At 45.8% G+C, this 22024-nt stretch overlaps 1 protein-coding gene across 4 annotated transcripts in view; it reads right to left on the reverse strand.

The window, feature by feature from the left end:
* Positions 1-17598, reverse strand: part of ETV6 (ETS variant transcription factor 6) — a 129516-nt gene extending 111918 nt beyond the window's left edge. For 2 of the 4 annotated variants that reach the window (XM_014880562.2, XM_014880552.2), the window contains exon 1: positions 17348-17598. In XM_014880562.2, coding sequence (XP_014736048.1) covers positions 17348-17380 — 33 coding nt within the window. In that variant the 5' untranslated portion in view covers positions 17381-17598. Of the gene's footprint in view, positions 1-16418; positions 16598-16888; positions 16944-17347 lie in introns of those variants that run through there. The other 2 variants (XM_088164841.1, XM_088164840.1) reach the window with 2 other exon arrangements.
* Between the last annotated feature and the right edge of the window lie 4426 nt (positions 17599-22024).

The following is a 22024-nucleotide window of genomic DNA, read 5'->3' on the forward strand; positions in this document are numbered from 1 at the left end:
CCCAGCTACTTGCTCCCACCAGGCTGTGCCTTGCACTAACACAAGCCATCCATTTCCACCCAGACCTGCTACCCTGTCATGCACACATCCACCCCAATACTTGTGCCAACCCACGGGGAAAGAGAGAGGAAGGGTGGAACAAGATCTTTCAGGGTGTTACCACCTTACCTTAAGAGCTTCATCAAACTTTTTCCTCAGTGAAGTAAGAGTGGTGTACTTTTATAACGCCTTTAAAGAATGGTTAAAAACTTGTGGAGAAGTAACCAACTCAAAGCCGGGTAAAAGCAAATACTCCTTCAGAGACACTGTCGGGGCAGAGAAGGATGGTGTGACAGTGTTGTACAGCCACACTGTATAATTCAGGAATTGGCAGAGACAACTTAGAACAAAGACCCAGAACCCCTGCTAAAGCTACAATTTTCACATGCCTCACCATACTTTGAGTAGGAATCTTCTTTACATCATGAGTGAGAGGCAAAACAAGAGAAGACCAGTGACTAGTTAAACATCCCAGCACAAATGACTTGTGCCTGGATAAATAGTTGCTTTTCACGGTTTCTTAACAAGCCCACAGGCAGAATAATTAACAACAAACACCAGTGAGACCTGAGACAGAAATGGAGGCAAAGCAGGCAATGGACCTGGCCACATGAGCCTGCTATGTTTGCACACTGGTGTCTGTACACTGCCTTTTCATTTTAGGCAGATGCTGTGCAACCTAGCAGCAATGGGAAATCAGACAGGCTAAGGTTATCCTTTCATCTGACACACAGTTAAAAAAATCAAAGTTAAAGTACTTTCCATTAGCAGTCTAAATCACTCCAAGTTTATGACTCTATTGCCATATAAATTATCAAATCCTCACCTTTTTTTTTTCCCCACTGGAAGGACAAGATCAGATAGAATACTTCTGCTTTCTAAAACAAGGCTTATCATTTAGCTCCCATTTCAAGCGACTTGAAGAACAAACACTTCACACATCTCCTAGGGTGATGTTTTCTCAGTATCCTCACCACCAGCACCACTTTTAAGGACTGTGGCTTCAAATATATGAAGGGTGAGGTAAAACTTGAGGTACAAATCTGAAGGAAAACACAGCATGACTTGTGCAGGGCTATCAATTTGGAATAGTGAGAAAGGGGTGGGCTGATCACTAGAAAAGGCAGGTATGGTAAAATTTAGCCCTGCTTCACCAGCTTAAAGTGAGTGATGCATTAAAGAGTGCACCATTAACTGTTCATGTGTCCACCGATGGCATTCCAGCCCCATGAACCACACCAACACATAAAGCCTGAGTGGGAAATTCAGGAGCTAAGTAGTTGGGTGCAAACTGCTAGGACATCAGTGAGTTAGAAATGAAAGATTTAGCTATGAAACCTGTCAAATAATACAGCCTTTGGTCACAGGACCACATTACCATTGTGCTTGCACAGTGGGTTAGGAAAGTGCATGTCCAGACTTTGCATGTGGCACACAGACATACTTCCATTCACTTTTGTATGGAATGATAAAATTAACTTGCTTGGGTTTAGTACTGGGAAAACAGAATTTCTTCAGCTATCAGCATCCTTTGGGACCTTCTGCTTCTGTTTTAACGTGTTGGTAGCACGTGTAATGTCTTTAGACATTGAGGCTCTGTAGCCAGTACCTGGGAGCAGCAAAGGAAGGTACCCTCCAGAGGCACCCTCCAGGATGCTGCAGAGGGACAAGACCTCAGGAGAATTAAAGGCAAGTTGTGCTTCACAGGTATCACAATTCAGTCCTACCTAACTCCAGGTAACAATGTACCATGTGAGAGTAGGCTGTTACAGTGGGTATGTCTGCCTGCTGTAGGACACCATTCCAGATGGGGGTCTTTGTAATGGACACACAATCATCTGCAGGTGGAACTCGTCCCTTTTCAGCCAGCTCCCTTTTCTAACTAGTTCTAGTTCTAACTGCCCACTAACTGCACTAGCACAGGACCACCATCATTTGAGAAACAGCTCAACTGCTAAGCACTGAAGGAAAACATTTGGTGTACACACAGTCCCACGAGGTCCTTTCTGCTGCCTTGCTCATCTCTTAACAGCTATGTGTAGAAAAACGAAGTCCAGGCACTCAGTAAAAAACACCTCCTTCTCAATTTTCCCAGCTATTAGGAACTTGAAAAGAAGAGTCAGGGATTGAAAGGCAAAAAGATTTAACTATCAAATCAAGATAGTCACTCCATGCAGGTTTCAGGCACGCTAATGGAATAAATTAATGAAAGTACTGGAATTGTCCCTGTATTGTATAACACCTGTTAATCAGTCACCGTCATGTCATTACATGTTTGTGCCATCTAAAGAAAGCTCCTTGCAAGGAACTGTGTTCACTTATCAGACATCAGAAGAGGTGTGCCTCATACAGCACACAGGATTTGAATTATCTATGCATCTAATTATTTTTCCACCCTCTGTCAGCCAAATCTTGGGAAAAACCTCGAGAAATAAAATAGGTCAAGGCACTTCATGCCAATAAATAGCATCACAGCCCAAGAGGAGAGTGAAGGATAGGAAAATCCCCAGGAATTTTCCCAAACAAAATACATTTCATCGTCTGAAGAACATTCCTCTCATGAATTTCAGATGGTCAGGTTACCTCCGCTAAGGAAACATCACAACAAGAACAAGAAACAGAGCAGAAGGTCTGATTCACATGAGAGGTTTTCCTGTTATTTTTCCACTTGTCAGAGGCATCTGTACAGAGTCAAGCACCAAATATGAAAGTCCTAAATTAAAATGGAAAAACACAGTAGTCCTGGTCAGCTCAAAGGTCTGTCTAAGCTAATACCACATTTCCAGCAACACCCAACAGGAAATGCTCAGGGTAAGAGCACAAGGAATAAACTATCCCTTGCACACACCCACAGAAATCCACAGGTTAGGGGCTTTCTGAGCCAAGGACCACAGCTGTTCCTGTTGCAGTGAATGGTCCTGGAGAGATCCATGTAGTATGAACTGCCTTCTGAAAACAATTGTCTGCCTGGCCCTATATTCCACCTGCTGGCAGCAAGTTTGGGAACCTCACTGCATGTTGTATGAAAACAAACTTCCCACTCTTCAAAACTGCCAGGTGCTTCCATCTGATCCTCCCATACAATGTGAAATAACCCTTTCCAATTCAGCTTCTCCCCGCCTCTGCCTCTCACGACTAAAGCAAATTTTTATGATTTCCACAGGAGTCTGCAATGGGGCCCTGCTGCTCATCATAGCAAACTCTTCATCCTCACTTCCTAATTTTTTCATTTTCAAACCCACCCTACTTCCTTGGTTCTTGTTTCCCTTCCTACAACTACCTCCAATCCCACAGCTTAGAGTAGGTGTACAGGAATACAGATACCAGATGTTTGTTTGTTCAAACAGCTCCCTATCTACATATGTGTGGAGAGCCTCCCCATGTTTCACCTCACAGCAGTGCCAAAGAATACCTTTAAATTTCTGTGTGTCTGGCTGAGGTGTGTGGGCTGAGAGCAGCATAGCCTGGGAACTTTGCTAGAAATCAAGAGAGAAGCTCCAATCCTGAAGTGGACTGCTCACCTGGGCTCTTATCACCACCAATATATGGCTACCAAAACACACAGGTGACCAGTGTGTTGCAGCTTCGAAGACTATAAGTTTCCTCAGAAAATCCACAGAGAAATTCTGAACAAAAAATGTCTGTTTTTCAAGTATATGTATTTATTTCCAGAAGCATAGATACCAACTAAACCACTCTATTTTTTTTGAGCAAGTAATTTGATTTAAAGTATTTTGAGGACCAGTCAGTCAGAAGTGACTTTGTTTCTCAGGTGTTATATAGAAAGAAACACCAAAATAGTACCTTCTCCATCCCCAAAAACCTATAATTCTAGCCAACTCTACTAATTAAATCCCTTAATTTATTTTGGGGTTTGCTGGTTTTTTTTCCTCTTTAGAAGACAGAAATTTAAATATGCCTAGGCTCACTGTAATGCTTAAATTTTAATATGCTCTAAACCTAACTCCAAGCCAGCATTTAGTGTTCTTTGTAGGCAAGTCATGGAAGGGGCTACCTCCATGTCTGCAATCCACACCCTCCTCACTGCTGCGCCAACCACCTGCCAACAAGCTGGGTCTACCCATGCTCATCTTTTAATTGAGGCTAAGAAAATGACAGAATCTCAGTTGTTACTTGGGGAAAGGCTTTTTCTTCTTCAACTAAAAGGAAGCTGAAGCCTACAGAGCTGAACAAGTATTTTTTATATGACAGCGTGCTCTGTGATGGGAGCAGCAGTGGGAAACAGGGAATTATGAAACCTCAGACTAGACTGATGGAAAGCAGACCTCTCTTCCACCAGTATTTAGGTTCACCTTATAACTCCACTTGTTGAAGTGATGGTGACATCAGTCTTTACCTCCCAGGGACATGCAGAAGGGCCATGAGGTTCTCAGCCCAAGCAGGAAGAGCCAGCATGAGCGATGGGATGAGCACAGCATCCCCTGCCAAGCCAGCAGAGAGGGGGGCCCAGGCAGGCTGTGGGCAAAGGGCCTGAGGACACCACTTTGGTGAAGCACAGGGTTTTTGTGCTGCAGCCCACGGGCACCAAGACTCCATGAAGCCACATTGCTCCCCATTTATGAAGCAGAGCAATCCTGGTTCCCTCTCTCACAGGGAGCTGGTAGTGACAACACTCACACTAAAACATGGAGCTAACAGAGATTGTTAAGTATCTTAGAAAGGACATGAGCTAAAACCTGTTTCTTCAGAGCCTTTGCTTTCCAAGAACACTTCTGCCATTAGGGGATTGGGTTAATTTGGAATCAACAGCACGTTCTGCAGCTATGATGGCTCCCCTTCTTGCTTTGGATTTGCAAAGCCAAATCTTCATGCCAAACTGGAGGAATCTCTCTCACATCAGATAATTTTCCATCACTGCAGCACTCTGTGGCTGAAGAAGACGGATCTCACCACTAAAGCACTAAAAAGCATTAAATGAAAACACAGTATAGAGGGTAAGATGCAGAGGAAAGAAAGAGATACTGACTAGCACTGCATTCAAGGCATTATGTCTCAACATGTACAGTTTTTCTAGGCTACTTCTTTTAAATACTGAAATTTTAAGGGGTTTTAAATTTTTAAAATTTTGAAAAAAACTGAAATTTTAAAAAATGTGGGATTTTTTTTCTCATTTAATACAAACTAACATGAAACTATAGTATATTGACATCCAGGTATAGCTACAATAGCAGAAAATAATTTTAAAGATAAATCCCAAGCACAATACTAAGTGCCAAAGCATATTCAAATGAGTAGGACCCACTCTTCTACCTCTAGAGCCTGAGCCTGTCAAAGAGCCAAGCCAGTTTCTGGTAACAGATATGGAGAAAAGATTTTCTTCTTTCAGTTCAGTCAATTAGTTCATTACAATAACTAGGTCACTCAAAGTTGGGAAATGCTTTAGGGCTGCAGAAACAGAAAGCTTGTTTCCTTCCTTCAGTCAACAAAAATTCAGGTGAGAGTACAAAATCTACTAATAATAAATCAACACGGCAGAAAACAATCAGTACAATTAAGAAAATGAAAATTCATGTGCTTAAGAAAAAAGCTTCTTATTTACTACATAATATTATCTCAAAATGTACCAGATAGTTCCATTTCATGTACAATTTTAAACCTCTCTTTCTTCTTAAGAACTACTTTTAATGCTCAGGCTTTGATGCTGGACACTGCACTTGCAATTACATTTCACTGCAAAGTCGATCATAACAACATGTAAAATTATTACCAAAAAAATCAATCATCCAGCAAATAAAGTAATTTGTTATTTGCCAAAATAAAAACCTAACTAAATCTTTATAAGACTATCCTATTACTTAAATAGGTATTCGTGGACATTGTATAGATTAGCAGAGAGGAAAACTAAATTTAGGCTAAAAGCCATTTTTAGCTGCACATCAATACATTTTAATGGCCATCCAACACTGTGAATCACTCTCTCTTTAGGAAAATACCTAAAAACTACACATGCAAAATAATATCAGAATTGATTTTGTAAAGCCATTCTTCTGTCTGCCATAAAAAAAAAACAAAAACAACAAAGGTCAAAGTCAAAGCATGATGCAACGTCTGTACAAATGACAGCATTCCTTAGCAAGTGACACAGTTGAGTGAATGTTTGCAACATTTGGCCAGGCAGTGAAAGCAGCAACTCTGATGCCCATAGCTACAAGCTCCAGTTGGGACCCCATTTGTCACACATGCGAAAAGGAATTAATGCTTCAGGAACACATTTCACATGGGTGATAATGGGAATTCGGAGACCTTTGGAAAAGCACGGGTAACCCACATTTGGCTCTTAGAAGCAATCGTCTCTTCCCCAAAACCAGAAAACTTCTTTTTCAAATCCTGACCTGTAATTCCAATTCCATATATTCCCCGAAAGTTTTCCCTTCTGTCATTTGAATATGGGTAAATACAGAAGCAAACCTAGACTTCAAAAGTCTCTGAGTCACAGACACCAACTCTTCCTTAGTTCTCACTAACAATTAACTAGTCTTGAAATCAAGACTTCTAGGGCTGAGACTTAGAAAAGAATCCAAAGAAGAGCACTTAAGACTGTCCTTCCTGGGTACAAAATTTTATATGGAAGCATCTGAATGCCTACACATCATCAGAGCAAGCCTGTGATCTTACCCCAAAAAAAGTCTCTGTTTTGGGAAAGGCTTAGCACACAGAAAAAAACTAACTTTCCCGAGGGTAAACACAGGGAGGTTCCCCCACACACAGGCTGTTAGTTTTAATATCTTCCTCATATTCATCTACCCCGGTTTTTTTTTAAATTCATTTGCACTTTTAGCCTCCACACCACCCTGTAGCAGTGAGCTCCATAACTCTACAGATGGAAGAAATACTTGTTTTTATCTTCCTGGCTAGTAATGTCACCTGCTCTAGCTTTGAACTATCAGGAATTGTTCTCCTTCCTACACTGCTGTGCAGTTTTACAGTTTTCTATTATACCTCCCTCAGCAGTCTCCTTTCCAAGCAAAATGTCCTAGGCACTGCAGCCTGTCTTCCTACAGAAGCTTCCCCAGGCAACTCCACTGCACATTTCTGTATGTTTTTCAGCGGTCAGGAAGGCACACTGTAACCAGAACTGATGAACAGCACAGATTCAAACTGCAATATACAGATAATTTCTATTTTACTCTCTGTTGCTTTCCCACTATGGTTTTATTTCCCTACTTCACCCCAAATCGAAAACTGAGCTCAGCTTTCTCTTTCATTCACTAACCAAACCATTTCCTAAAATATGATCCCAGGTGGCAGAACAGTTCTTTGTCTGTCAGCAAACAGTACTAAACATCTCAGAGACCTCGCTGTTTCGGTTAAGCAGAAAAGTTTTGAAAGTGCCTCACTTAAAACTACCAAGAAAGAAACCCCTACCCCTGCACTTTCTGCCCACTTCTCCAAGCCTGCAGCCACTGCCTGTCGACGTGGTTCACTTGGCTGTGCTAATTGGCTCTGCATACACTATTAATTCATTCTCTTCTTGCTTTGAGGTTGTAATTTGTCCCCATTGGGAGCTAATAGAAGCCAGCACACGGTCAGTCATGGATGGCCCCGATGACTTGTCGCAGCAGGCCCTGGGGCAGTGGTAGAGTGCCACGACCTTCCAGAGAAATGTCCTTGGAGGACAAGTCTGGGGCACTGGCACATCCTGTGGTTCGCTCCTAGGTGGTGAGTGATTTCGCTCTTTTGAGAGTGCTCTGCTTCGGCCGACACAAGAGAGAAGAGATGGGAGCCGCGGGTGGGGTTCCAAGGTGAGATTTATTCCTCTTCCTCCAAGGGTCCACAGACGAACAGGTTCCCAGGGGAGGAGTGAGCAGGGCAGATATAGGATAGCCAGAGGGACGGGGTAGAGCAACAATGAATGGTCTGAGGGCTCAGGGGCAGTACTAAAGGGGAAGGGCCAGTGGGGTACAACAAATTAACATTAATTAACATTAACAGAAGGCATGTTGGGAGCAAAACTATAGTTCAGATAACAAGGAGGGAGTGCCTAAGGGCATAGCCTCCAGGGGAGAGAGACAAACTCTCCTACTAAGAGGCTTTCAGCCTCCACAACTCTCCTTTCTTTCTTTATTGAAAAAGCTTTTCTGACAGCCTTTTTTTTAAAACAATGTATAAGACAAGAAAAGCAACACAACAAAAACAGTAACAAAAATCTAAAAAATGCTTTTAACTAAGCCCCCATCCCTTGAGTCCCAACTGTCCAAGAAAATTGTTAAAGCCATCAGTGCATTTTCCACACAGTTGCAATGATGGCAATGAGGTAGGTGGTCTTCATTGTTGGGGTGGGATGGAGTTTGAGGTAGATGTTGCCAGCAGGATCGCTTTGTGCAGTGGGGACACTCGATCTACTGCTAGCGGAAGCAGCATTATGGCAGAAAATTTTAAACTGAGCTTAAAGTCAATTTCAGTTAAAATTAAAACTGGAAATGAGGTAAGTAGGGTTGAAGAAGGGTATTAGGGAACTTGGGGAAGAAGGAGAAATAGGAGGGTAACTGAGAGGTAAGTAGGGCTAGACAGGTTGATTAGAGTTTATTTGGGGATTATGGGGATGAGGTAGTTGTGGCTAGGTTGTGCCTAGCCTACGGTTGCATAGTCGTGTCTAGTTTTGTATCTTTTGCCTGGGATCTTGTGATGGGGCGATTCGGTTGCTGCTGGTTTGTTGTTCTGCAGCGTCTTCTCCTCCAAGCAGCCCACTTTTGGTCTTGTAGTCTTGTTTTGTTAGACCAAGACCGCCATCTGGAAGGGCAGGCTCGGCTCGAAGCAGTACACTTGTTGCTATGATGGGGCTTCCTGGACTTTCTTGATGGACTTTCAGGCTTTGGACTACGGTCTTGAATGGTTGCTCTTTCAGGACAGTCCTTTAGAAAGTGCCCAGGTTCACTGCAGTAAAAACATTTTGTTGCTCTTTTGCAGTAACTACCGCAAATGCTCCAGCTACGCCATCGGCAATTCCTTTTGCCACCGCCTGTGCCACAGAGTTGTCAGCTGGAGTATGTTTGGCACAGTCTTCAACCATCTGCCACGTGTGGGGTTCCAAGGTGAGATTTATTCCTCTTCCTCCAAGGGTCCACAGACGATCAGGCTCCCAGGGGAGGAGTGAGCAGGGCAGATATAGGATAGCCAGAGGGGCAGGGTAGAGCAACAGCAAATGGTCTGAGGGCTCAGGGGTGGTACTAAAGGGGAAGGGCCAGTGGGGTACAACAAATTAACATGTAACAGAAAGGCATGCCGGGAGCAAAACTGTAGTTCAGATAACAAGGAGGGAGTGCCTAAGGGCATAACCTCCAGGGGAGAGATGCAGCCTTTCCTACTGAGAGGCTTTCAGCCTCCACAATGACTCAGCTGCTGTGAGGCAGTTTGCTAGGACTCGATCTCCAGCGTATTTGAGCCCAGCGTTTGCTGTGCAGTGGGTGATGTGTATCTCAAGCCACAAGCCATGAAGCGTTTTACATCCCATAACTTTCTCCTAGAAGCTGCTCCCACAGTCTTCCCCAAGTCCTGTTCCAGAGAGCACATTTGTTCAAGCCATAAGACAGTGACATAACCACTCAGTATGTCAACTGAGAAGCAAATTTATACCCATCAACACTCTTGTTCCTGCAACTTGGTGCCCTTCCTGGAACTCCTGGCAGCACTGAGTGCATCCTCGTCCCTCTGTGAAAGCAGTCCAGCACTTAATTTCCTTACCTCCAGGGAGATGGTGGGTCTGCCACTCAGGTGTGCATCCAGCATGACACGGGCATCCATACCAATTGGACATCCAACACTTACATGTGTCTCCACCAGGCTGCCCAACGCAGCAGTGGTGCTCTGAACTGCAGGGAGCTGTTCCCATGGAGCTGGGGTGACACTGCTGGGACCAGAGCCACTACAGGAGGGCAGTGGCACAGGTGACAAGGGCCCATCAGCACTACCTCCTTTGCTCTGCAGGCTTTAAGTTGCAGCCAGTCTTTCACAGTGGTGCCCACTGGAAACATCCAAGCAGCTTCTCAAACATGTGGCAGGGAGGATCCATCTGCTGAGGAATGTTTTTTCCAGTAGCCTCCAGTGACAAGTGGAACCAAAAGCCTCAGCCCAGAATGCGAAGTTCCTCACACCCTACCAGCTCAAAGCTCAACTTCAGCCAAGTCAGAAAATGCTTGGCTTTGCCTGTGTTTTAAAGCACAAGGCAGGTAGGAAGATTAGAATAAGCCATTCAAGAGGGAACATGGTAAAACAACTATCTCCAGTCCTAATTTACCAGGAGAAAAAAAGGATTATTTCTGTCTTGGTGAGGGGAAATCACAATATAAACCTTATAGAAAGTCAGGAAAGGGCTCCCCAGTATTGTTGAAAATGTGGGATCACTGCATTTGATCTCCAAGAGCATCAGCAAAGCTTCAGGGAGCTCCATCAGTGACAGAAACTACCTTATGTGAAATCCTTTATAAAAAAAGAGGAGGAAAATAAATGGGAAATGTGGTTTGCAGCTACAGAATGCCTTGTTGTGGCCCTACTTTTTGGATAAATCCATCTCTAAATTTTAGTACTGCTATCTCTGAAATTGTTATTAGACTATTTACCTAGTAGAGCTCCAAGCTCATTGATTTCCACAGAATCCCAGACCATGTAGAAAACGTTCCTAGTTTCTGTTAATAGACATTTTGGAGGATCCCACTGAAGACATAATGAAAAAAATCACTTCAGCTATATTCAGTTACAATTCAAACCATACAAAGAATCTCACTCTCTGCTTCATTTCTTCAGTTTTAAGGGTAGTCCTTAGTGGTTGCCAGTTGCTTTTCTCCAGAATGAACTCCCAAAACAAATAATTTACAATTTCTTGATCAGACTCTACTTGAGCTGGCTAAAAAAAGCCCAAAACAAAACCTGCAACAAAAGCAAACATACAAACAAAAAACCCCAGGAAATCATTCATTGTTCCTATTCATAATCATATTTAATTTTTCTTTAAAATTAAACATCCAAACTCTGGATTTAATATTGGGCAGCTGTTAAGAGTTAAATATGTGAAATCCAACTGTCACATCCAAAGTACTTTTGTGCAGTTGTATTACACACAGTTCTTGCAGTTACACCCAGTGCTACTCTTGGCAATATATCCATTATTAAAATAATCTACTATGTATTTCTATGTGCATACATTCCATAGAACACCAACAGACACTGCAGTGAGAATCTCCTTCATACCCTTTCTCTCTCCAGACTGTCTTAACCAAGGCAGTCTTTGCAAACTAGACAAGAACAACACAGAAGCAAAGACACTGCACGTGGCTTAACAAGGAATAACCTTTGGAAATTCATTTAGATGAAGAATCATTTATAGCTTTCCTTAATTGCTATACCCAGCTCACTTTGCAGCTCCACAGCATTACAGCAGATGATACCAGCTATCAGTGAAAAGCTTAACCCTTTTCAAAATTCTTTATTTACCAGTGGTCCAAGACATTCCATAAACACGTTTAGCTTTGGCTGCAGTTTTCTGCATTTATTTTCCTGCCAGCAGTGGCATTTTTGAAAAAAAAAAAAAAAAGAAAAAAAGAAGCAAACAAAAGCAGTCACTAAAATCTTTAGTAACATGTGGGACTCAAGCCTAGAAGTAGATGAAGAGTATAGTGCTCTTCTTTGCTTCAACAAAACAAGGCCTGAAGACAATTCAGCAACATCAGAACCAGTACAGTCTAAGTTTGGCATGGGTTGTAGATGTAAAAAACAACCCACACTAGCAGGAATCAATATCTACAACTCCACTGTTAAAAGCACAGAAGCTTTGGTGGCCTGTCTGGTCTCTTTGCTCAGGCTGAACCTGAGCACATAGCTGGGTTTGGTTTGGCTGCTTCAAGATTGCCTAGAGGAACATCCCACCCATGGGCTGTGCCAGGCAGTCTCCTTCCCTTGAGAGGCGCAGGGACATAACTGCAACTTAAATATTAATTGTAGTGGCAATGCTAACAGTTCATCATCATCTACTGTCCTCATCAGGGAGTCCCCCCTTGCCAGGGAAAGAGTAGCACCTGCAACAACTGTGCATGCAGCCTGCTCTGCATCCAGCTTCAGGGAGCCCTGGGAAGGGTGGTGGTCAGGGGAAGGTGGAGGGGATAGCTCTGGCAGCCATCCCTGCCAGGTGCTCCTGCCCTGGGCCAGGAACAGGATTGTGGCAGCAACACGTGCCAGCCTCTCCCAAAGCTGCCTTCCATGTGGGCTGCGGGCACAGAAACACCACCCTGCCCACGTGTGGCTGATCCAGCCGTCAGGACACACTGCAGCTGCACGATCTTGCTCTGACTGCTCAGCAGAGGTAGGTGGCCCACTCCAAAAAAGCCAACAGCCAAACACCACCACACCCCTGTACCCAAAACACTGTGTGAACTAAAAAGCCAGGTACAAACCAGATCATTGTCCCAGACTTCTGTAATAAACACAGTTTGTTTCCATGCTGCATTACAAGTAATTAGACGTGCTAGTGCCCTGCATAGGTACATTTATTATTTTATACTTGTTTCACAGATAGGGAAAGCAAAGGCCAAGGTGATCATTTTCAGAAGCACTGGCTTTTGAGATGTTGGTACTCTGGGGATGCCCAGCTGAAGGCAATGAACGACAAAGTACTCCAAAACAAACTTATGCAAAAAAACCCAAAACAAAAACAAAAAACAACCAAAAAAACCAAAAAAAACCACCCCAAAAACAAATTAGCCAATTTTTGGACTGTAGGTCAAACCTATCTAACGGGCCAAAACCACCAGTTACCTTAGCTCTCTCCCTTTCCTGCAGTAAGCAGCTTATTACAAGAGCTTTTGTTAGAAGAATTCAGAACACAAGCACTCAAGGATCCAGATAACTTTTCTAAAAGGCAGAAAGATTGCTTCTGTGTCACTGTACAAGACTTCATCTCCTCCTTATCATAATTTCTATCAGCAGAGCACCGTTTAGTCACCTCCCTCCAAAAGCCACCTTGGGATGCATGCTGCAATACGCATATAAATTATCATTAAAGTATACTCTTTCACTGGGGCATTTCAGATTCAAGATGCTGTTTTAATGGGTTGCCTCCCAGGAAACTGACTTCACCTGTAATGACACAGTGAATGCTAATGACCAGTGTTTAATTGGGGCAGTGCTAGTAAAATTTTGCTTCAGAGGGATTCAATTTACTTGGTGCCAAGGAGTTAAGTGATTAATCAGGTGTATGCACTTCCAAACACTGGTCTTCTACCATTCAATCCTACACTACTGAATTTAATGATAGCTTTGTCATTGACACTAGGAGAAGGATTCTCCTCCTGGTACACAAGTAAACACTAAGGAACATGCTCTGCACTCACAGATACACAGCTTTAGCTGAGGGCAACAGAATTCTGGCCATGTGGTGCTGGACAGGCCCTCAGCATGGGAAGCGTTCAGTGAGAGAGGGCTCTTTGCAGAAACAGCATGAATCAGGTATCAGGAGACATAACCCACCACCCAAAAATTGTCAGTCAGGGGAAGCCAGTTAAGATTGAAAACTCAAACACTACACTGATTCCTTGCCTTTCATCTTTTTCTTTCCTCTGCCTTTTTTAAAACTATTACAAAGTACATCCTCCAATCCAAAATGAGCACTCTGTGAAGTCCTTCAGCTACCGGATCCTGTGCTGAAGGACTCCTGCAGCCACCCCACTGAGCTCAACACAAGAGAGAGCACCTATATCCACCAGCATGCACCTACATAAAATCTGCACTGAAAGTAGTTGTGAAACTTGACCCGCAGTGAGGCTCTGTGCCTTCAGTGCTACCCACAGAAAGCAGCCTCAGCTCAAGCATCAGCCAGGTGCACACAAGAGAGCCTGGCCTCAGAGAGATCCTGGTCTGCAAGACCTGAAGCAGCTGATCTGTCTCCACATCCCCAGCTTCATTTCCCACACAACCCCACACTTGTGCCAGCACAATTGTATGGTCGTATTTTAAGTCAGATTAAGCAACTGAAAGTGTCATATTAATAAAAAGTAAAATAAACAAATTGTGCCCTTCGGGAGCACTCCACTTGCCTGCTGTATTTTGAATCTCCGTATGATGCCACAGTGATATTCTCAAGGTATATTCATTTCAGGCAAAAAAACAAGGAGATCCTGACAATCAGAAAGCTCCAGGCAAGGCTTTAAACAGAACTTATCACCACATAGACCTCAATCAATCACAAAAATCATTATCTATGTCTAAACTGCTAGTCCTGTCTCCCTTTGAGCTTCTGCTCCCATATATGTCTTTGCCAAGATGTTTACACTCCCCTGGTGCCTCAATTCTCCCATCTGTGGGAGGAGAGGTGAGGCCTTAAGGATCACTTGCCAATACTGTAATGAGTGCCAACATTGTGGCAGTATTTACAATAATATAATCAACTAACTACTGTGGCTCAGGATCAGAGGAACAGGTTTACTATCAACACAGATATTCCACCTATGAAAAAAGAGTCTGACTATGACAGCCACACCAAATGCCCCTTCCCAGCTGACCTTGGAGTCAAAGCCCTCAAGCTCTCTCAGACTAGAGTTCACCACAACCCCAAGTTGTGGTGAACCCTCCCAGTCCATGCAGAGAGTGTGCTGACGCCCTAAGCTGTAGCAAACACTGAGGGCCCAACCTTCATGCTCATCTCTCACCCCTGAGGTTTTATTTTCTAAACCCCAGGATGAGTTCTCTCTGCAGCTTTAGACCCTAAGTACACACAACCTCCCTGCCACAACTGCACAGTGGGTCTGCTTGCCATGAGCCAGGCATGCACACACCCAAGTGCTGGCAAGGTCTGGCTATCAGCAGGGAATTTTTCATCTCTGAGGAGTCAGCTAGCACATACTTGCTGCAAAGCAAGCACATATCAATATACAGTCACACACACATACTGATAACTACTTAACACAAACCAAGATATTACAGCAAGCTTATACTGATTACCGGTAATAAAATATAGATCAAAACTTCACCTCCTCAAAGTTTCCCAAATCCTATTAGAGCACTTCTCTAACACGATGAGATAGTAAGACTGTGCACTGAGCGGCTCGGGCAGAAACAAAGCACCAGCCTTCACCCTCTCTGCTGAAGCTTTCCACATTCATCACCCCAGGTGCTGTGGCATTTACTGCCTGCACCCTTGTCCCAAACTGGAGGAGGAAGGGGAAGAAAGAACACCATCAACAAACCAACAACAGAACAAGAAAACAAGAAAATTCACCCACCAGCACTACTGCTTCTCGTTCACAGGCTCCTAGTGAAATTTTGTGACACCTACATAGCGCAACACTTGCCTACTTTTCAGAACAAGGCAGAGAAGTTGGGGTACTCTGTGTAGCTTTTTCCTCTGCCTCAGTATCACATTCCACTTCATGAGCCAGACCGGAATACTGAAGAAACTATCAGTTGCACTCACATAATCAACCACCATTTAAACAGCTCCTCTTAAATCCTGCTGCTGAAAGCGATCACCTTTATCACCTGGTTAAAAGAAGTATCCAAAAACCAATGATAGTTAGGGAAGCTACCAAGAACGGTTAGACTGGTGAAGAAATGCTTCTGTCTGAAAAGTTTTAACTTTAAAATTTGAAACTAATAAAATAGCCAGTAACAGCAGTTTCTACAAGTAAACAAACAGTACATTAAAAATAAAATTATGTTTAGTCACGTCTAAAAAAAAAAAAATCCGTTTTCCAGTAACTGTTGAAATGTGATGAAAACATGGCATTTATTCCTTTTCAGACTGAAGAAGTTTTTATCTCTCCAGTTAGGAAGCTGTTTACTTACAGTACGATTCATACCTTAGTGACGCTGGGTAAGAAGCAGTTTTACAGTTCCTGAAATCAACTGGATAGTTGTTGATTTCAGTAAGAGCAGAAGTAAGCCTCCTATTTTCAAAATGACACATGTCAAAACCAAGGAAATACAGCTCATATGACACCCCTTTTTCGTGACATTAATTTGTGTTCTTCAGTCCAGAGAACGCATCCTACCTTTCCACAGGGTTTACCAGAAAAAAAATAGCAGCTATATATCTTTTTATATATCTTTAGGGAACCAATGAGTTAATAGAACACATTTTGCCTGCACTAGCATTTCACCATACAGTAACACGCATACAATACCCCGTTATCCAGTTTGCCTGTCTGTGTTATGAAAAGTTAAACGAGACTCTAAGCCACGAGACTTCACGGGACACGGGCCTGACTGCATTTAACTCAGCAAGAGAAAACCCACCCAGAAGTTTTCAAATTGTGTTCCCACCATATAAAACGCAAGACTCCCCCGTACACACACGGGACAGGCAAACAAAAGAGCATCACGCTGAATAAATGTTTGTTCCAGGCTCTTCCCCTTAGAGAGAGTTTGGAAGTCACCTCTTTTTTCCATGCAGAGAGAGACAGCCACTAAACATCTCTTACTCGGGCACAGTTAGTCACGAGCAGAAGGGAGATTCCCGGCTTGCAACAAGACAAAGCGACTCCTAAATAAAATGCAAAACCGGGGAGTGAGGGAAGGAGAGAGGAAAGCAGTGGGCTGCTAGATAGGAAGGGTCTGGACAAAAAAGGAAACTCAATTTTGTTTCCATTGTCTCAGCTTCATGCCGCCTTCCCTTAAAACGATAAACTTCCCGGGGTAAGCCCTTCTTCAGCAGGCCAAGGGACGGGGAAACACATTCCCCAGCCCCTGCTGGAGCGGGGCCGGGCTGGCAGCCCCGGCTCTCCTACCTGCTTCCGGCAAGCGATGCCAGGAATTGCAACCCCTAAAATAAACAGTAGTAATATAGATAATAAGGAGGAAAAAAATTAAAATTAAAAAAAAAGAAAAGAAAAGAAGAAAGCCTCACAATTCGGTGTTGGTGGAAGCAGCAGCGGCTGCATCTCCCCGACGGCAGGAAACTTTCTACGAAGTTGCTGGCGGGGACGGCGGGCAGCCAACCCCGCGGGAGGCCGGGCCGGGCTCCGTGGCTCCCTTAAAGCTCCGTGCCGTGGAGAGCCACGCCAGCAGAGCCGGGCCCGCCGCCGTGTCCCCGGGCAGCGCAGGGCGCTGACAGCCCGCGGCACCGCGTCCCCGCCCGCGGCCGGAGCGGCGCGGGGAGCACCCGCAAACGGGGGGCACCGAGCCCCGCGGCAGCCCTTCGCCCGCCAGGGCAAAAAAAAACCCACAAAAAACCCAGAAGATGGAAAGCCAGTTATTTCCACCAAAATAACCCCGAGCAAAACACGGCGAAGCCCATCGCACCCAGAAGCCGGCGGGCGCGACCCACGCTGACAGGGGCCGGGAGGACAGAGGGACGGGGCTTTACCTTGATGCAACACTGAGCAGGAGTCTCGGACATCTCTCTGGAGGGACTCAGCGGAGCCCGGCAGGGCAGGCGCGGGCAGGCAGACGGGAAGTTCTCGGGCTTTCCCCACTTTCCGCTCCTCTCCCGGCGCGGCGGCGCGGCCCGACCCGGCCCGGCCCCTCAAGGGGAAGTGGCGGCCGGGGGCGGGCGCGGCGCGGCCGGGGTGGCGCGGGGGGGTCCGGCCGCGGGGCCGCGGGGCCGGGGCCGCTCCTCGCTGCTGCTGCCGCCGCTCCCCGCGGGCGCGCGCGCGCGCGGCCGCCCGCGCCCCCCCCTCCGCGCGTGTGCCCTGCGCGTGCTCGCGGCTCCGCGTGAGAGGCGATGCGCGCGCGGGAAGAGGGAGGGGGCGCGGGAGTGCGCGGGAAGGGAAGTGGGGGGTGGGGGGCGCGGCCCCGGTCCCCGCCGGTGTTTTCCTTCCTGGAAAAGAGAGAAACCGAAAGGCGGCAGCGGGGGCCGGGCCGGGCCGGGCGCTACGCCCCGCCCCTCCCCGCGCCGCGCCGCCGCTCATTGATCCGGAGTTTCGGGGCCGAAACTGACGTGGGTTCCCGGCACCCGCCCCGCCCCTTAAAGGGGCCGCGCCGGCAGCAGCGGCCACCGCCGGTCCAGCACCTCTGCCCTGCGGCGGAGCGGGCGTGCGGCTCCCTCTGGCCGGAGCCCTGGGTGCCGCTGCGGGCCGGCCGGGGCTGGGAGCAGGGGGGAAGGGCGCGGCCCGGCCGTGTCGCCGTAGCCACGCCGGTGCCATTTGACACCGCGTGGGCCCTTTAAGCGCCGAGCGGCGGTCCCGGGGCGGGCAGCGGGACGGGTGGGCCCCGGCAGAGCAGCGAGCTTTGTTCCGCCGCCGCTCGGGCAGCCCGGGCCGGGGAGCGCGGCTCGGCCACCGCGGGCACGGCACGGCACGGCACGGCCCGGCTCGGTGCCCGTGTTCAGAGCTCGGCCTGGCCGTGCGTTCGGAGCCCGACGCGGGCGCACCTGCGCAGGGCTCAGGATGTGTTTGTATCACCCGCAGCGGGTGGACACAAATCCCTGCCTTGTGTGTGATTTCCATCCGCGATGGTCTCAGCGCCGCTTTCTGTCTGGCTCCTGGACAGTACAGCCCCAGCTGTCGTGATGGGACTGGAAAGAGCAGGGGGGAAGTGAAAAACACATCGGCCGTGTCTTCGTCCAAATCTCTCTATGATTTTACGGGCAGTTTGTGGTGTCCTGACTGGTTTTTAGGTGCACCCACTTTATTGCAAGGCCTGAGGTTGCCTGGGAGCAGAGCACTGCTTTGTACCCCTGGGACTGTGGGGCAGAGCTGCCTCTGGAGTCTGCTGGAAGGACGCTGTGCACCGGGATAGGGTAGGCTCCTGTAAAAGATTTGGTGCTACCAAAAATGGCAAACGAGAGGGAATCCTACCGTGGTGCTTTCAAAGCAAGGCTTAGCTCACATTTCGTGGTGCCTGCCTTAAGTTTGGTGTGCTGGCATCGAATGCAGAGCTGGTTCACCTGCATGGCCAAGAGGCCAGATTGCTGTAGGCACCCCTTGGTCCATTTTGCAAACCAGGACCCACTCTTTTGCAGCCTCTTACAGCTTCATTTTGGCTTTGAACTAAATGAGGGAGAGGGAGGGAAGGTACTCTCCCCTCCCAGCCTAGCAACAAATGACCCTTTTTAAATATAGGACCAACTCAACAATGAAGGATTCATATTTACTGTCTTCCCTCAGCACAGCTTAACTTCTGAAGTAGAGTTGTTGCTCTTCAGAGTCATGGAATCATCAAGGTTGGAAGAGTCTTTCGAGATTGTCCAGTCCAACTGTCAACCCAGCACTACTGTATCCCCTAAATCACTAACTATATCACTTGGTGTCAGATCCAGATGCCTTTTAAACACGTCCAGGGATGGTGACTCCACCGCCTCCCTGGGCAGCCCCTTCCAATGCCTGACATCCTCATAGAGTGAATTTTTTTCTCATATCCAATTTAAAAGTCCTGTGTCTCAGCTTAAGACCATTTCCTCTCATTTTCTCACTGCAAGCATGGCAGAAGAGACTGGCCCCCTCCACCCTTCTGTCAGGGAGTTATAGAGAGCAATGATGTCTCCCCAAAGTCTCCTCAAGACTAAACTACCCCAGCACCCTCAGGCATTCCCCATAAGACATGTTTTCTAGACCTTTCAAAAGCCTTGTTGCCCTTCTCTGGACACACCATAGCACCTCAATGTCCTTTTTAAAGTGAGGGGTCCAAAATGAATGCCAAATGCAGGGCATTGCCTCTCTCTCCCCTCTTACCCACTCTGTTTTATCACCATGACATTTTGCCTTTTTACCTACATGATTACCACCGGCTTTCCCCAAGAGCCGGGTTGTTATTCTCTGTCTCATGGCAAATTGGAGGTTTTTGAGATTCTTTATATCAAATATAGAAATTTAAGGTGGAAAAGATTTGTTAGATCATCTACACTGCTCCTCTGATGGTAGAGTTTTTACAGCACTTGTATGATTTTTCTTTTAAATCCCTCAGGTAATGGGGCTTGCACCTCTTCCTTTTCAAGTCTGTTTCACAGTCCAGAAAGTCTCACGGTCAGGAAGACATTTGGTCTATATTTTCATTTGTCCAGTTTCACCCAATTACTTCTAGTTATACCCACATTGTGTACTTCCCTAAACAGTTTTTTCTCCTCGACAGATGTTTGTGTTTTACACACAGGTATCACTTATTTTCCTAGTTATTACCATCCTTTCTTTTTATCTCCTTTCATTAATCAGTGCCTGCAGCCACTTTATCACTTATATCATTAGTCTTCTTTGATATCCATTCAATTGGTCATCATTTTCTCAGCCCATGGATACCCACGTGGTGTCCCATCACAGTTTCATTTGTCTCCAAGCTGCCTCAAAGGCCTGTACAGAATGGATCACTGATAGCTGCTTTTCCTCACACTTTGATTAATGGCCCTTACAAATACAGGCTTTGATCCATCCCCTCAAACCTCTCAACCAGTATGGATGGTTGCAAGTATCTGTCCAAGACCACAACCTGGTTTAGAGCTACTCTCTTCCAGCTCATTCTCCTTTTTTCCAATATTCCATTAAATGTGAGTTCAATGGACGGAAACTAGAAAAGGTAATGAAAGAAATGGTGAATGTGTAGACAAGGCCACGATTGCAGCACCTCTTCAGCCACAAGTCAATCTCACTGAAGCTGCTGTAAGAAAGCCAGGAAGGAAATGTGGCTGGACAAAACACACTCCACCCCACCCTGTGGTGTGCCCTTGCCAACAGAAGCAGGTATGCCTCAACCATGCTGGCTAGGTGCTACACACCGTGACTGGAGAACACCTTTGAACCCTTTGAACAAGGAAGGCCAAACCCTGTGTCATGTGTTAGCTTTTCTGCTTGGTTCTGCCCTTGTTTCTCTGCCCTGATTTCTTGCAATTCCTCATTATCTCTGTCTCTTGAGACCTCAGACTTTAAGGTCCTTCCTGATGCTCTAGGCAGGAGAAGAAAAATGCTACCAAATTTCCTGGTGTGCAGGGTGGTCCTTGGTTGCAGGACAGTCGTTCTGGAAAAGGAGGAAGCTGCTCCAGCTGTCAGCTCCCCTTTAGATCTGTGTCACGTGGAGATTGCACAGAGCAGAAAGGAAGTCCATTAGCTCGTATTTAACCTTGAACAGGCTCCCAGTGAGTTTCCCTCTCACCTAGAGGCTACTGCTTAGCTTATCTCCAGGGAGGACCCATTAGTTAAAAGCAGGATTTATTATCCAGCAGAGCCACCTGTAATCAACACTCCAGCCAGAATTCCCCAAACTTTTTCTTGGGATAGATGTCAGCAACACTAATACAGGCAAAAGGTACCATGGCCTGTGAAGTGAGGCCAAGCTCCTACCTTGCTTAGCGCTCTCCCAGAAAGGAAAGGTGGGTGGTGTGTTGGGGAACAGCAGCAGGATGAGAAAACCAGCAGACTGAAGTATGTTTTTCTCATAGTGGTCTGAAAAATCTGTCTGGATTTATATTGTATTTTCTAGCCTAAAATTTGTCCCTGAAAACAGAGCAAACCCTGAAGTAAAGGAGACAAACCACACTTTCATTGGGACTTAAAATTTTCTGTCCACAGCAGTGCATCTGCCCAGCAGCTTCCAGTGATTCTCTGCCACATGGGCCTCTTTCACAGCCATAGGACTACTAGTGTCTTCCTACCTGCACTTGCTCAGCAGCTAGGCTAGGGGCTTTTTCATATGTCCCAAAAGAATGTTGAAGCTTTTTTCCCAAAGGAGTTAGACACTTGGCTACCTACATCCAGCTGAAAGCCAAGGTTTTCATTCCCTCTTTTGTGTACTGTTTTTCTGTTTTCAGCAGTGTACAGCAACGCCTCAGATGATTGCAATAATCATTGACTTTTATTAAGGAGACTTTGTTCATAGTAGTATTTTTCCTTTCCTCTTTTTATTTTCAAATCAGTCATTACTTCCCAGTGCCCAGTTAAAATTAACTCATTCTACTGCTTCTCTTCTGTTATCTTTTCCTTCCCTTTATCTTTCTCCAGCACAACTTAACTGACTCATTTAGTGCTCACTTGTTTGCCTCACTTTTATTACTAGTTTTATTTTTGTCTTCCAGTATTTGAGCAGATTCAAATATGACTTAATGGGTCTGCTGACATTA

This window comes from Sturnus vulgaris, chromosome 5 (assembly GCF_052056855.1).
Source record: "Sturnus vulgaris isolate bStuVul1 chromosome 5, bStuVul1.hap1, whole genome shotgun sequence".
Lineage (NCBI taxonomy): Eukaryota > Metazoa > Chordata > Aves > Passeriformes > Sturnidae > Sturnus > Sturnus vulgaris.